Genomic DNA, 17,290 nt, shown 5'->3' on the forward strand with positions numbered 1-17,290 from the left:
GTGTGCAAATATCTGTTCCAATTCTTGCTTTCAATTCTTTTGGGAATATACCTAGAAATGGGGTTACTGGGTCATATGGTAAATCTATACTTAACTTTCTGAGGAACACCCAAACTGTCTTCCGCAGCTGCTGCACCATTTTACATCCCTACAGGCAATGAATGAGTGTTCCTATTTCTCCATATCCCTCCAGCACTTGTAATTTTCCTTTTTCTTTTAATAGTAGCCATTCGCTTAAGTGTGAATTGGTATCTCATTGTGGCTTTGAATTGAATTACCCTAATGGCTAATGATCTTAAGCATCTCTTCATGTGCATTTTGGCTATTTATATATCTTTGGAGAGTTGTCTATTCAAGTCTTTTGCCCATTTTTAAAATTTGGGTTGTATTTTGGGGGGGTTGTTGTTGAGCTGTAGGTTTTCATTATATATTCTGGATAGAAAACCCTTATCAGATATGTGGTTTCCAGATGTTTTCTCCTGTTGTTTAGGTGGCCTTTTTTTCGGGGTGGGGGTAGGGGTGCATGGTCTGGGAATCGAACCCGGATCTCCCGCATGATAGGCAAGCATTCTACCACTGAACCACCCGTGCACCTATAGGTTGTCTTTTTGCTTTCATGATAAAGTCCTCTGATTCACAAAAGTTTTTAATTTCTATTTATTTATCAGTAGATAAATTATCTATTTATCAATATCTAGCTATAAACAGATAATATCTATTTATCAATTTTTTTCTTCTAGTGATTGTGCTTTGGGTATAAAATCTTTCTTGTAATTTTTAAATCGGTATAAAGTCTTAAAAATTCATTACCTATTATAAAATCCTGAAGATGCTTCCCTATGTTTCCTTTCAGAAGTTTTTTTTTTAACATTTTTTATTATGAAATACAGCATATATACAAAAAGTGATACATTTCAAAGTGCATTTTAACAAGTAGTTTTAGAATAAATTTCAAATATGATATGGGTTACAGTGCTGCTGTTTCAGGTATTTCCTTCTAGCTGCTCTAAGACACTGAAGACTAAATAGAAATTTCAGTATAACAATTCAGTAGTCATACTCATTTGTTATGTCCTATCTTCTCTGTTACAACTCCTCCTTCTCCTTTTAGCCTTCTCTCAATCTTTAGGGATATATGGGCAACAACCATTCTAACTTCTTCCTGTTGAAAAAGGGTGTTGACGGGGTAGGGGGATGCAACTTGTTGATGCTCTTGGAGAAACTGGGAACTCTGCGTTTCAGGGTTTATATGGCCTAGAAATCATCTGGAAGTTATATGTTTCTGAAAAAAGAAATTTAGTGAGTGTGAAACTTTTATAGAGTCTTAGATAGAGCCCTATTCACAGGTTCTTATTTTTTGGGTCTTTGATCCATTTTTAGTTGATTTTATACTTGGTGTGAGATAGGGGCCTATCTTTATTCTTTTGCTTGTGGACATCCAATTTTAACAGCACCAATTGAGTGGTCTTGGTACTCTTGCCAAAAATCAGTGAATCCTCACAAAATGTACCCATTGGTCCATATGTCTGTTCCTGTGCCAGTACCATGCTGAACTGCTGTACATCATGAGCTAGTATTTATTTTAGTTGTTTCAGTAAACCTAATTTCAAAGGTAATTAAAAGTCCCAGGTCTGTTTCTGACTTATAACCTTGGCCAAGCCACTTGTCCTCTTTGAGCCTAGTTTCTTCATTTGAGCAATGTAGACCAAATGATTTCTAAGGCCCTTGTCGCCCTTTCATGTTGTGATTTATAAAATCTCTCTTTATTCAAGAGCACAGAGCTGGAAGTAGCATGCAGGCCCCAGTTCTCAACAGCAGAGGGCACACTGTCCTCACTGGGCTAACCTGGCCATTGGGAATTGGAAACTTACAAAGCCAAAAATTAATATCATTGATAATAAAGAAGGAGCCAAGAAAATTCAGTAAATATTTTGGGAAGGAGATTTCATTGCATGTTTCTAGGTATTCAGTATATAGATGAGGCACTCAGAAAATAGGATATTTTGACTTTCTAAGGGTACTTCCTGTGATTCTGTGAAGAGCATCATGTCTCTCCACTTTACTTACCCCCTCTAAGTACTCCATGGATTGGTTTGCAAATGGGATAGAGAGAACCAACTTCTGTTGAGCACTTATATAACAGTAATGTAACTATTTGTACATTTTTTTCTAATCTCCCTGTAATCCTCTGAGTATATGTTATCCTTATTTTACATAGGAAGGCACTAAGGCTCAAAGAGTTTAAGTGTCTTGCCTGAGGCCTCATAGCTAATAGAGACTTAAGTTTGTATCTGTTTACTCCTAAAAATGCTTTCTGTCTACCATGCCAGAATTCTTTACCTCTTGCCCACATCTGACTAAAACAATGGAAATGATTGCTATAAGCTGGAATTTCCTGGGAAGGATCACACAAGGGAGTTTGGCTTTCCCTCATTCTGACGTATCCATTACCCTTGTATTATCAGGTGGAAGTTTTTCTTCCAGCAAGAAGTTTTAACCATTTACGTTTAACACAGCATATAGCCATATTTTCAATATTGAAACCTTCAAATTGTATTATTGAAGTGTGTTTCTCTGTGAGCTGCTTTTAGAGGCTACAGCAATATGTCATTTTATTGGAAGAGTAGGCTCTGCAGTCAGTGGGTAAGGTGGAAATCACTGGCAAAATTATCTTTGAAAATCCCACAGAAAGGCACCTTGTTGAAGAGCCATGTACTTCCTTTTTCTAAGTCCAACTTGGCCAGTCTTTCCTCCCTAGTTGAAACAGATAGTTGTATCTCCTACTGAGCTTCAAATGATGCAGTTAACTTGTAATTGAGGGCCATGTTGGGTGGTAGTTAAAATCTTTAAACAATATTGTCTTAGCATGGTGAGATGCTTACAGTATTAGAATTAATCAGAAATTAAGACCAGAGGAAGGAATAGCAGATTCATATCTCATTTGGGGCCTATGCTTACTCATTGTTTTCAGACTTAAGCAATATATTAGAATCACCTGTAGGGATTGTGAAACTAGATTCCTGGGCTCCACCCCCACAGTTTTTGATGCAATAGTTCTGGGATGCTGCTGGAGAATTGGCATTTCTCCCTCATTTGCAGGTGATGCTAATGCTGCTGGTCTGGGGACCTCACAAGGAGCAGATAGAATCATTTGCCCACTTCCCCTTCACTGACTATCTCTTGCTTTCTTTTATTTTTAGGCTGAGTGTGTGTAATTGAATTTGTGTAAGTTAAAGGCAGGGGCCCTGACTCCACCATTTTTTTATCCCATTGCTTAGCTTAGTACTTTGCCCAGAATAGGATTTAATAGATGCTTGTTGAGTGAGTGTTTGAATGAATTAACCATATATAATGGGGGAGGTTTATATCACATGGAGGTGATTATTGTATAAGTGGTCCATACAAACTGCTTATTTTTCTGAAAGATATGCAGTTTTTAGATTAGAATAGTTTCTGTTTTAGGATTATGTAGGATGATCATCATAGACATTGGGGAGTATGCAATTAGATGTAGTTTGTAAAACGTACACATTGAGACCTGTGGTATGAATGTAAAGTGTCTGCGTGTGTGCCTGTGCATGTGTGTATGTGTGCAGGCTCAGTCACAGATGAAGCTGGTGCAGAGAGTCCCGTCTGTTTTCGAATAGCCTCGGGAAGTCTTGATGGTCCTGGTTCTGGTTTAGATTAAAACCAACTCCTGCTCATGGAGGCTGGAGCAGCACTAGATTAGCACTAAATCCACTTTAGATGGCCACATTCTCACAACTCTCTCTCCAAACCCCTGGGGAATTCTAGCTCATGGTCCTAAAGGCTCAGTGGGCTCCTTACTTTGGGGATAACTAAATTTAGATAGATGTGCATGAGTTTACTGTGCTCTACGATTTGATAATTTTTAGAACATTTGCATCACTCCAGAAAAAAAAATGAAAGAACTCATACATCCCATATCCCTTACCCCCACCCATTGACGTACGGTATTTCAATCTATCCAACTTTCAACCTTTATCTCCCCCTATTATTTATTTATTTTTTATCATTTTTTTATCCTTTTTTTTAACTTGTCTGCCGATACCCTAGAAAAAAGGAGCATCAGGCACAATCATACATTCACATTGTAAATGCTATATAGTTACACAGTCTTCTTCAAGAATCAAGGCTACTAGAACACTGTTCAAAAGTTTCAGTACTTCCCTCTAGCCACTTATGCTGAAGTATTTTGAAGTAAATTAACAGCATGACATTCTGTCCCTAAATCTTTAAGGGTAAAAAATAAAAACATTTCCTTATGTAGCCAAAATAACATGATTATTCATACCAATATTAACAATAAGTTCTTCATACCATCTAATACCCAGTCCATATTCAAATTAAGCCAATTGTCCCTAAATTGTCATTTGTAGCTTGTTTGTTCAAATGAGAATCCAACCCAGGATCATGCATTGCATCTGGTTCCTTAAGATTCATTCAATCCAAAATGGTCCTTTTTATCATAACAGTGACCTTACTATTGTCTTATAGAATGTCATACATTTGGAATTTGTCTGATTGCTTCTTCAGATGGCTTGAGCTTTTCTTCTACCCTTTGTATTTCCTAGAAACTGGAAATTAGATCTGAAGACCGAATTAGATAGAAGTTGGACATTTTTTTTACAATAATATATCCTAGATGATGTGGGCTTCATGCAGTACTACATGAGGGGATATATAATCCTCTCCTGCCCCACCATTACTGATGCTGACATCAATCACTAGATTAAGGTGCAGCCTGGTCCTTCTATCTTAAAGTTACATTTTCCTCTTGTGACAAAAGAGTGTTCTATATGGTATTACCTTGACATTATATGAATGTTCGTTTACCTATCATCCATTCTCCTAATGCATTTAGCACCAACTGATAAGTTTTGCTTGAATTAATAACTTCATTAGAGTTTGTAAAACTATCATTTTTCTAACTCTATCGTTCCTTCTGCTTTTCTGAACTGGCATTTGATTAAACGGAACTCTTCTTCATCAGCTGAGGTTATTTGGTACCCTGAAATACAGTCCTTATGGAAAGGCAGGTTAAATATTGAATTCTTTACTTTTTTATTCCCAATTTTCAGAGTTTATCTTCTTTTAATAATCACCTTAAATTTTGTGGCAAGTGCATTTGCTTTCTTGCTTTCTCTTTTCGATATCATTATGGTCTAATGGATTTTTATGAATTGAATATTTCAGTCAACTGCAGTCAGCCAACGGGAGTCCCCTGAAGTTAGCTCCTATGTCTATTAGACATACGTCCATTAATTTCTGAGTACTTCCTTACTTTGTAGCACAGTGAGCTGTGTAGGCTTATCCTGTAGCTTCCTTGTCTCAAATGTCAGTTAACCATATCACTAACGAGCCGCGGGTCCATTTAGTGGGGAATAGTATTAGACACAAAAGTCCTAACACTTGAAATATCTATTGTTGCTGGGGTGTCAGTGTTTATAGACCTTTCCAGTGTTCTCTTTAGTTCTTGGCTTTTGTTATTGAAAGTTTAAGTAATGAAACCAGATTATAATGGATATCTGTATTTTAAAAAATCATGGGATCATATGGCCATTTCCAATTCAACTTTAATATTATATTTCTAAGTTGCTACTTAAGTATTTTATGCAATTACTTTTGCAGTATAGGTTGATTTTAATGGAATATTTAATTAATTTATGTTTATCTCAGGTAATTACTTTTCTTTGAATTGTGTCTTTTTGTCTGTTTTGTTTCTTTCATAGATTGATCATTTTGGATTTTATGCTGATAAAACTTTTAAACAGCGGTACCTAATAACTGATAAATACTGGAAGGAAGATGATGGATCAATACTTTTCTACACTGGGAATGAAGGGGACATTGTTTGGTTTTGCAATAATACGGTATGTACAAATTTCTGAAATTCCTGTGCTGAAACAATTTGCCATTTATTATGATAACCTGGAAAAATGGTTATGGTGTATATGACCAAGTATTACTATATTTAATTGTAAAGTTCTTTAAAAAAATAGAGATGATAAATGTACTAATAATAGAAAAATAGCAAAAGTACGTAAATAGTTCACAAAAAATTAATACAAGTGTCCAGTAAACACACATATCCAACCTTAAAGAATTACAGATTAAAAGAATGAATGACATATAAGGCCCATAAAAATTTAAAAGAACATCCCAGCTAATTTCTACAGTAAAGGACAAAGGGCGGGGGGGAGGTGGGGAAACAGGCACTCTGCTAATACTATCACAAAGCTATTTTTTTTAACTTTTCTTTATTGTATAATATAACATACATACAAAGCAAAGAAAGAAGAAAGCAATACTTTTCAATTACATTCCTTAGAAAGTAGTTACAGGACAGATCCCAAAGTTTATCATGGTTTACCATATGATTCTCTCAGATTTCTCCTTCTAGCTGCTCCAGAATATAGGAGACTAGAAGGCATAAATATTTTTTATTGTCACAATTGGCTTTTTTTTCTTTTATGTAAAATATAACATATACACAAAAAAGTAATATATTTCAATGCACAGCACCACAGTAGTTGTAGAACATATTTCAGAGTTTGGCATGGGTTGCAATTCCACAATTTTAGATTTTTACTTCTAGCTGCTCTAAGATACTGGAGACTAAAATTCTCTGTATAACTCTGCCATCACCTTTGATCTTTCTGTCCCTCTTTTTAGGGGTGTTTGGGCTGCAGCCATTCTAAATTTTTCATCTTGGAAGGGGCTATTATTAATATGGGGTAGGAAGATGGAACTGTCTGATGTTCTGGACAGGCTGGGCCCTCTAGGTTTCAGGACTTACCTGGTCCAGGGACCCATCTGGAAGTTATAGGTTTCTGGAAAGTTACTCTAGTGCATGGAACCTTTGTGGAATCTTATATATTGCCCTAAATGTTCTTTGGGATTGGCTGGAATGGTCCTGGTTGGGGTTTGGCAGGTTATGATAAGGTAGCAAGGTCCAACTAAAGCTTGCATAAGAGCAACCTCCAGAGTAGCTGCTCGACTCTATTTGAACTCTTTCTGCCACTGATACTTTATAAGTTACACTTCTTTTCTACCTTTTGGTCAGGATGGAATTGTGGATCCCACGGTGCGAGGGCTGGACTCATCCTTGTGAATCATCTCCCACACCACCAGGGAAACTTTCATCCCTAGATGTCATGTCCCACTTAGGGGTGGGCAATGATTTCATTTGTACAGTTGGGCTTAGGAAGAGTGAGGCTACATCTGAGCATCAAAAGAGGTGCTCTAGAAGTAACTCTTAGGCATACTTATAGGTGGGCTAAGCTTTGGAGATTTGTTTTTTAATTTAGTTATTTATTTATTCATGTTTAACTTTTTATTTTGAAGTAATTTCTAATTTTAACAGTTGTTAAAATAATACAGACTCCATACAGAGAACTGTAACATATCCCCACAACTCACAAATACCCAAATCCACCAATTTTAACATTTTGCTGTTTGCTGTGTTCATTCGTTTCCTCCCTCCCTCCCTTCCTTCCTTCTTTCCTTCCTTCCTTCCTCCTTCCCTCCCTCCCTTCTTTCCCTACTTCCTTCTCTAATATATGAACATTTGAGAGTAGTTTGCACACATATCCGTGAAGATATAGTACTTCCATGTACCTTTCCTACAAATAAGGATATTCACTTATATAATTACCTTAAGTGCAGTTATCAAGTCAAGAAATCTAACATCCATATGAAGTTTGTTATATATTCCAATTTTGTCTTATTGTCCCCATGATGTTCTTTTGCACCTTGTCCCTTCAACTCTTAGATCCCATTTAGTATCATTTATTGAATTTAATTCTCATTATCTCTTTAGTTTTTCTTTCTTTCTTTTTCATATAAATCTTCCCATCCCACCTTTTCCTAACCATATCATTCACGTTACTAGAGCTTTCCATCACTAGAGCTTTCCCTTCACCCTAAACAGAAACCCTAAACTCATTTTTCATTAACTCTTCATTGCACTTACCCTCCACCGCTGGCAATCTGTACTCTACCTTCTGTCCCTAAAAGTTGCGTATTCTCTGATATTTTCTTTATGGTTACCATGGAGCTTAAAAATTTAACATCCTAAATCTGTAACATTCATGTTTGCTTTTCCTCCCTCAAATTTGAAAAATAGTTCTGCCAGATACAGAATTTTTTGTTGGCTGTTTTTTTCTTTCAGCACTTAAAATTTGTCATCCCACTGTCTTTATGTCTCTCTGATTTCCACTGGGAAATCAGTATTTAATTTTATTGAGGCTCCTTTGTATGTAACACATTGCTTCTTCCTTGTGGCTTTCAGAATTCTTTCTGTGTCTTTGGCATTTTAAAGTTTGATTATAATGTGCTGTGATAAAAGTCTATTTGGGTTTTATCCTGCTTGGGGTTCATTGAGCATCTTGGTAATATATATTCATGTCTTTTGTTAAATTTAGGAAGTTTTCAGCCATTATTTCTCTGAATGTTCTGTCTGTCCCTTTTTCTCTTTCTTCTCTTTCTGGGACTCCCACAATGCATGTATTGATATGCTTGATATTGTCCCACAGGTTCCTCAGGCTCTGTACACTTTTCGCCATACTTTCTTCATTCTGCCCTCAGACTGGATGATTTTGAAGGTCTTTTATTCAAGTTCACTGGCTCTTATGCCTGCTCCAATCTGCTTTAGGGAATTTTGAATTTCTGGGACTGTGGTCTTTAGCTCTGTTTGGTTCCTTTTCATAGTTTCTGTCTCTCTGTTTATAGTTTCTTTGTGTTGAGCTATTGTTTTCTTGATTTCCTTGAATTCCTTGTCTATGTTTTCCTTTAGTTCTTTGAACCTATTTAGAGCTATTTTTAAAAAATCTTTGTTATGATCCTCTTCATTGATGGTTTCTAATGATTTATTAGAAATTTATGTTTTGCCTGGGCCACTGCTTCCTGTTTCTTTGTATGTTTTGTAATCTTTTGTTAAAATGTGAACATTTTGCTATTTTAATGTGTTGCTCCTGGAATTAAACTCTGAGATGTCAGCTTCTTAAGCTTGTATCCAGCTGGTGTTATTACAGAACTTTGTTTGCATACTAGGAGTTTACAACAACAAACAAAATATGAAGAAGGAGAAATCAAGAACACTTTTCCCAGTCTTTGCAGATTGACCTGTGTGGCTGCTCTCCTTCAGAGTTTATCCATATAGGCCAAAGCGCAGGGGCCTGCCTGCTCCTTTCTGCACGTCTTATTCTGCATGCCTTCTGCACGTGCAAGGCCTCTGGAATTCCCCATTTATACACATACAAATGTCCTGTCTTCCCTAGAAAGCAGTTTCCTTATTACAGAGCCCCACACTGTAATGCCTCACAATTATTAATCTCTTGCTCCAGGCATCCACATCTTGACTGCTTTCTCTCTTAGCATTCTGTAGGAGAGTTCTTCAAACTGCCTTCTCCATGCAGGGCAAATTCAGAGATGGCAAACTTGTGCCTAGTGTCCTGGTTCAGTCCTTCAGGTTACCACTGGAATATGCATAAGAGTTACTCTGATCCCTCTGGAATTGGGACTAGAGACTCAAACTGGGAACACAAACTACCTCCATGCTGTACCAGGTCAGGGGATGAGGGAGAGGCTAGCCAGGATGCCACGAGATGCTAATGATTTTAACTTGCCTTTTTCTTAATTTGGTGTTTGCTCTTGTTCCTGCAATCCATTAACTGTTCTCTGATACTTTGAAAAAGGGGTTTTTGGCAATTCTTGCCTGTTGTTCAAAGCTTTTGTGGGGAGATGGAGCTTGGAAACTTCTCACTCTGCCATCTTAATTGGGAATTGGGATGGTCCCTCACTAGCAGCACTTTTTTTACTCTATTCCTTCCTTCTTGCATTCTCCAGCAAACTTCTCATTCAGTGGGCTTTGGGTGGGCTCAAGAATATGCCCCAGGTGATTCTGATATTCTGTTCTTTCCTGCCACCTAAAGAACACTCTCTTAGAAGAATATATTAGTGGCATTAAAAGGTGGCTACAGTATATTAAGACAAAAAATAAGTTACAAAACACAAAGTGTTGGTAGGATCCCAATTTTGTAAATAAAACAAACCATCAAACAAATATTTTGTTTCTGTCTCTATTGAAAAAGATCAGAAGGACAGATACCAAAAATATTAGTAGTGTTCATCTTGATTATAGAATTATGGATGACTGTTATTTTTCCTATCTGTATTTTCTAAAATTTCTATAAACACTGTATGTTATATTTCTAATTCCTTTTCTGAATGACTTATTTTAAATTGAACTCCATATATTCCCTGTCTTCCTTTCCTGTTTTATTTTTCTCCATGGTACCTATCATCACCTAACATTCTAATTTACTTATTTTGTTTATGGTTTGCTTTGTTTATGGTCTGTAGAATGTAATAGGAATTTTTGTGTATTTGTTCAGTATTGTACAGAGTCAAGGACTGTACTAGGCATATAAGTAAGTGCTCAATATTTGTTGAAAGAATGAATGAATGAATCGTAAATGAGGCCTATGCAAATAAAAGAAATTGCAAGTTTGACTGTCAAAGGTAAAGCTTTAGCTATATCTTAATTTAGTTCTCCTGTTCTACCATTTTTCTTATATTTCTGAGGATAAAATAATAGTGTAGCCTATTTGCTTCTATGACTGTATTTTATAATAATACCTAAATCTAATAACAAAACTTAATTTATGAGTACACATGAAAAATATAAATTAAAAAAAATATTTTTCTCGAGAACTCTTTACACACATATATTCCATATATAGTGTACAATCAGTGGCTTACACTGTCATCACATAGTTGTATATTCATCACCATGATCACTTTTTAGAATATTTGCATCAGTCCAGAAAAAGAAATAATAAGAAGAAACTCATACACCCCATACTCCTTACCCCTTTTGTCATTGACTTCTAGTATTTCCATCTACTCAATTTATTTTACATTTTGTCCCCCCCATTATTTATTTATTTTATCCATTTTTTTAATCCATATTTTTTTACTCATCTGTCCATACCCTGGATTAAAGAACTATCGAATATAAGGTTTCACAATCACACACTTTATAAAAGTTATATCTTTATACAGTCATCTTCAAGACACAAGGCTCTTGGAAAACAGCTCAACAGTTTCAGGTACTTCCCTCCATACCTTTTTTTTAAAAATATTTTTATTTATAAAACAATTTTATTCACATATCATACAATCCAACCTAAGTGTATAGACATGCCTTTGCCACCATAATCTATATGAAGACATTTCCTTTTCTTCCACAAAGAATCTGTATCCCTCCCCCATGTCCCCCACCCTGTTGACATTTCGTTTTGGTGTAATGCCTTTGTACATTCAGTGGAAGCATATTTCAATACTTCTGTTGACTATAGACCCTAGCTTGCATTGATTGCACTTTTCCCATATACCAACACTGCAATATTGACATTCATTTGGTCTTCCTTATGCAAAAGGGTTTTTTTATTTGTACATTTAATCACCGTTGTTGTCCACTTTAGGCATTCCTAAATTATACCATCTCAGTTTTTATCTTCTATCTTTCCTTCTGGTTTCATATGTACCCCCAGCCTTTCTCCCTCACTCATACTTATATGAAGCTTCATTCAATGTACTTTTATTATTGTGCTACAATGGATATTGGGCTATCCATTTCTGAGTTTTTGCAATCAGTTGTGTTACACAGTTTGTCTTCCTTCAGCACCAATTCCCCAATCTCTACCCTATTTCTATCTCCTGATAACCCGTGTTCTTAACTTCAACTTTCAAAGTTCACTCATTAATGTTAGTTCATATTAGTGAGACCATACAGAATTTCTTTCTTTGTTTCTGGCTAATTTCACGCAGGGTAATGTCCTCAAGTTTCTTCCACATTGTTACATGCTTCATGACTTTATTCTGTCTTACAGCTACGTGATATCCATTGTATGTGTATACAACAGATAGTCAGCCACTCATCCGTTGGTAGGCATTTGTGCTGTTCCATCTCTTGGCAGTCAGAAATAATGCTGCTATAAACTTTGGTGTGCAAATATCCATTTGTGTCCTTGCCTTCAGGTCCTCTGAATATATACCTAGCAATGGGATTGCTGTATCATATGGCAATTCTGTATTTAGCTTCCTGAGGAACCACCAAACTGCCTTCCATAGTCAGGAGTTGTCCATAAATGTTTGTTGAACTGAGCTAAATTGAAAGCAAATATCTGAGTCCAATTATACTGTGTTATTGCATTCCTCAATCCTGATTATTTCCTTAGGAAATGTCATTCTAAATATGTCAGTTGAAATGAGATCCTCAGATGTCTATTTCTCTTAAATGACAAATGAAATCAGGACTTCATTTCCATCGAATTTCTGCTTTGTTTTTCTGTGAAACAACAGAGACTGCCTCCTCTCCCTTTCTCTCCTTAAGTGACATGACTTCCCTTTTATGCCAAGACCACAGGGCAACTTCTCCTATCCTGTGATTTTTCCAGCTCTACTAAATCCTGTTCACTGGCATGGCAGTCACTGTAGCAAAAATTAAGACTTGCTGGCAAATCTGAGCTTAGAAGTTGTGGAAAGGAAGTAATAATCAGTACAGTTCCAGAGACCCGACTATAGGCAGATCCAGTCTGTCTTTGCTACCTGTTTGGCCCTTTCCCAGCTCTAGATGCCTTCCTTCAAATACCAAAGTGTTCCAATTAAATATTGTCTTCTGAACATGCACTTATTGAGAGGCAATGTAGCATAATGGTCAAGAATGAAGACTTCATACAGACTGACAAAGTCTGTGTCTCAGTTTTCTCATCTGTAAATTAGGTGTAGTAGTAATACCATAGAGCTTTAAATAAGAATGTGGAACATAGAACAATGCTGGCACATAATGTTAATAAATTACATGAATCTTTTTTGAAAAATAAAAATACGTCTGAAACAGATGCAAGCAAATAATCACTTGTTACTACAATATGAATCATTTCAATTAAATTGCTTCCTCTTATAACCTGAGGTCAACTCCACAAGAGGTCTGGATACTTTGATGGATGGTAATTACCCTTAAGCTCATAGGGTAATTCACATATGTAAGAAAATATTGCAACACAGTAATAGAGATCTATATCTAGCACAGTGAGGCTGCAAGGAGGGAGTGGTGAGTGCTCCAGGGTGGGTCAGGTAGAGAACAGGATGCTGGAGCTGGGTGTTAGAGGATCTTTAGATATATGGCAGTGAGTGAGTAGGTCCTTAGAGAAAACAGAGATTATTGAAAACACCACAAATACCAGATTAAATTCTTCATCATCGCATGCATCTAATTGTTCATTTATTGATCAAAACCAACATTTAGAGGCCTTAGAATTTGTTAGGGAATAGCAACTCATTAGAAGCAACAATGTGCACTAGGAATGGCAAGTATCTTTACCGTTGGTGTTATATCTAAATCTTATCAGTTCATGTTGACTGCCTAGAATGCTTTGTTGAAAAGGATTCTAAAGCTGCAACTGAGGTAAGTGGTAAAATACAATGATTGATCAGTGACCAGCCAGAGGTGTGGCAGTAAGGAGGTCTACCAGCATCTGATGATCACTCTGGAGCCAGAGAGCCTGGGTTTAAATCTTGGCTCTACCACTTACTGGCTGTGTGACTGTTATAGGTTGTTGAATCTCTTGTGACTAAGTTTCCTTGTATATAAAATGGGGGTAATCATAGTGCCTATCTCTTAGAGTGTTTGTGTGTGTTTTCAATTTAATTGTTTAATTGATCTGTTTTAGAATTTCTCTGTATACAGTTCAAAATTAAACATAACATTATAAGTTGAGCAGAGCACACTTTTTTTTACAATTGCATTAAATTCAATTATACTTTACAAATATAGCTTTATTTTTACTCCTATAAGATGGTGCACCAAAATTCTACATTTCTAAGACCCTCTTTTCTAAGCACTCCTATATTTGAAACACTAATCGAGATCGGTAATGGTGAGAACCATAAAGCATATTTATCTAGTGCAGGCCTCATTTTAGCAGTCTCTATTAAATATTTAATTTACTAAATATTTATTTAGTAAATTTACTAAATATTTGCTACATATTAAATTAATTATTAATTACTATATTTACTATATTAAATTAATTATTTAATTAAATATTGTATATTTAATACAATACAGGAGATTGTATTACACTGTTGATTTGAAATTTGTGAAAAAGTTTGGTTAATACACCAACGCAACCTTACAATGGGAAGACCGTAATTGTTATATGTATGATAATATGAATCAATTGGTATCTTTTATGTAAGCCATATACACTACCACTGCCTATAAATACAAAGTAAAATTTCAGTAAGATAGAAGCTTTTTTGTTTATGTATCACCATGTTTAGAGGGAAGTTTGGATAATTTCCATCATTATTAAATTATCTGCTTTTACTCTGCCATAGGAAATGTCTGCCATTTCCTCTTTTAGTTTGTTGTAAGAAAGATCTGTATTTTCTAGATTGTGTATCTAGATTTTGATAATTAAATGAATTCATAGTTTAATTGTTTAAACAGTGCCTGACATAATGTAAGCACTCAATTAATTTTAGCTATTATTAGCTGCTGTTTATTTATCAAATAAGTTTAATATATACCCCAAAGAAATCTTATATGCATATTTGTACTGTTTTTTATTTTCTAAATGCATATGAGTAGGAGGCTAACTTAGATATCCTCAGCTATTTCCTAGAATATTTGGCACACAGTACAACTTCATGAAAATTTGAAGACTATTTTTAGGTATAATATTGATTCTAGTGCTAAAATGATAAGGAGAGTTAGAGTGACTGGAGGATGAGAAACCTATGATTATTTTTTAATCTTTTCACTCTAATACATTTTGAGATTGATGTGAACAACTAAGCCACAGTTTTATAATTTATCATTGGATGGAACGAACATAAATTGTGCAACTTCTCAGAAAACTCTTTTTGGTCTGGTTTAATACCTGTTTCATATGGTTTGCAAAAAGATTCACTGATTTTTTTTTTACATCCTAATTTTATCCTCTCAATTTGTGAAATTGTTTTAGGGGTTCATGTGGGATGTGGCTGAGGAACTGAAAGCTATGTTGGTGTTTGCTGAACATCGATACTATGGAGAGTCCCTACCCTTTGGTGACAGGTCATTCAAGGCAAGTATACTTTTTTTTAAGTTTAAAAGTTTTTTCTTTTAACACTTAGAACATTTCAAATCACATTTCCCACTGTGAAAAAAAAATGATAGCTTTAATTTTGCAGTGCCTGTACTCTGTAATTTATACTTAATCTTTCAGTTTTATATACAGTGTGAACAGAGATTGTTTGGGTTGAATCATTACCATTATTAATGTTAATAAATTCTTAACTCAGTTGACAAGACTAGCCTTAGCCAAGTAAATCGTAATCTATGGCCTGTAGAGGTAGTGCAGGGAACTTTTCATTGTTTCAAAACTGGCAGTGAACAATTCCGCTTTATAAATTATACACTTAAATTATTATATCTGCCACTGGAAAGAATTACCAAAATGAGTACTGAAATATTTTTAATAAGGTGCTTTTCAACAAAATATAAGCAATAAAATAAAAGCAAATAATCTCTATGATTCAATGAGGCCAATTAGTCACTTGGAGTACCTTCAGGCTTTTGATGTTTTCACAAAAAGCTTTGGCTCAGTGGCAGGCTCTAAAATATAATAAACTATCATGCTTTTTCCTCCACAAGGTCATCTGTATTATGTGCAGGATTCTGGATTTATCAATTTGCTACTTATACTCTATTCATTTAGTATTTTTATTTAACAAATCACTTTTCAAACTTAGTGTTTTCTTAAGCATATTTGTAAAGCCAAGTCTTGATCTATTCTTTTCTTTTTTTTTTAATGTCTCCTTACGTATATATATTTCTGTATCTATACATACACACACACAGAGGCAGATATGTGATCTGTATATCATAGGGAATTTTGTTCACAACATTTTTTTGTGGGTGTGGTACATGGGTCAGAACTCAAACCCAGGTCTCCCTAATGTACATTATAGTAAAAGCCTAAGTATTATATTAAAAATGTTTGTGTATGCCTTAAGATTATTTTACATAGTGCCAAAATACTCATTCCATACTTTTGGGGAACTCTGAGATGGGAGAACCTGAGCCAGTCATTTTCTAGGCTGCCTGTTTTTTTGTTTGTTTACTTGTTGTTTTTAAATTTATTGTTGTAACATATATAAAATATACAATTTCCCATTTTAACCCTTTTTAAACATACAGTTCAGTGGCACTAATTACATTGATAATGTGGTACTACCATCATCACCATCCATTACCAAACTTTTTTATCACCACTGTCTTAGTTTCCTAGGCTACTTAAGCAAATAGCACAAAATGGATTGGGTTTAAGAATTGGAATTTATGAGCTTATCCTTCTGAGGCTAAAAGAAATTCCAAATCAAGTCATCATCAAGATGGTACTTTTTCCCTGAAGACTGTGGCATTCTGAGGCTTGTTGCTGCCAATCCTTGGCTCCTCTGTTACATGGCAAGATATCTCCTAGTCTCTCCCTTTTCTTCTAGGTTCTGTCAGTATCTAGCCTCTTGCTTCTTGTGGCTGTTTTCTCTCTGTGTCTGAATTTTACTCTGTTTATAGGGGACTCTGGTAACAGGATTAAGACCCACCTTGATTGAAGTGGGCCACACCTTCTTCACTGAATTAATCTCATCAAACAGTCTAACATATAGTGAGTTCACACCCACAGGAATGGATTAAATTTAAGAACATGTTTTTTTCTGTGGTACATATAGCTTCAAAACCATCATAACCCCAAAAAGAAACTCTGTACCCATTAAACGATACCAGCCTCTTGTAACCTCTAATCTACTTACTGTTTCTGTGAATTTGCTTATTCTAGATATTTCATATAAATGGAATTGTAGTATACTTTTCTTTTGTATCAGGTTTATTTCACTTTGCATAATGTTTTCAAGATTCATCAATATTGTAGAGATAGCAAAAATTCATTCCTTTTTATGGTTGAATAATATTCCACTGTATGTATATACCATATTTTATTTATTACATTCATCTTCTTAGGTAGTTTCTATATTTTAGCTTTTGTGAATAATATTGCTACGAACATTGGTATCCAGGTTTCTGTGTACCTCCTATCAGTTCTTTTGGGATAAAAACCCAGGAGTAAAATCACTAGGTCATATGGGAATTTAATGTTTAACTTTTTTAGGAACAGCTAAACTGTTTACCATAGTGGCTGCACGATTTTACATTCCC

General features: G+C 35.3%; 1 protein-coding gene across 5 annotated transcripts in view; it reads left to right on the plus strand.

Annotated features, from left to right (window-relative positions):
• PRCP (prolylcarboxypeptidase) overlaps window positions 1–17,290 on the plus strand; it is a 100,795-nt gene that overhangs the window by 27,249 nt on the left and 56,256 nt on the right. For all 5 annotated transcript variants that reach the window (XM_077113438.1, XM_077113439.1, XM_077113440.1 and 2 more), the window contains 2 exons: window positions 5,754–5,894; window positions 15,060–15,161. In XM_077113438.1, the coding sequence (XP_076969553.1) occupies window positions 5,754–5,894; window positions 15,060–15,161 (243 nt within the window). The remainder of the gene's footprint in view (window positions 1–5,753; window positions 5,895–15,059; window positions 15,162–17,290) is intronic.

Source organism: Tamandua tetradactyla, chromosome 8 (assembly GCF_023851605.1).
Source record: "Tamandua tetradactyla isolate mTamTet1 chromosome 8, mTamTet1.pri, whole genome shotgun sequence".
Taxonomy (NCBI): domain Eukaryota; kingdom Metazoa; phylum Chordata; class Mammalia; order Pilosa; family Myrmecophagidae; genus Tamandua; species Tamandua tetradactyla.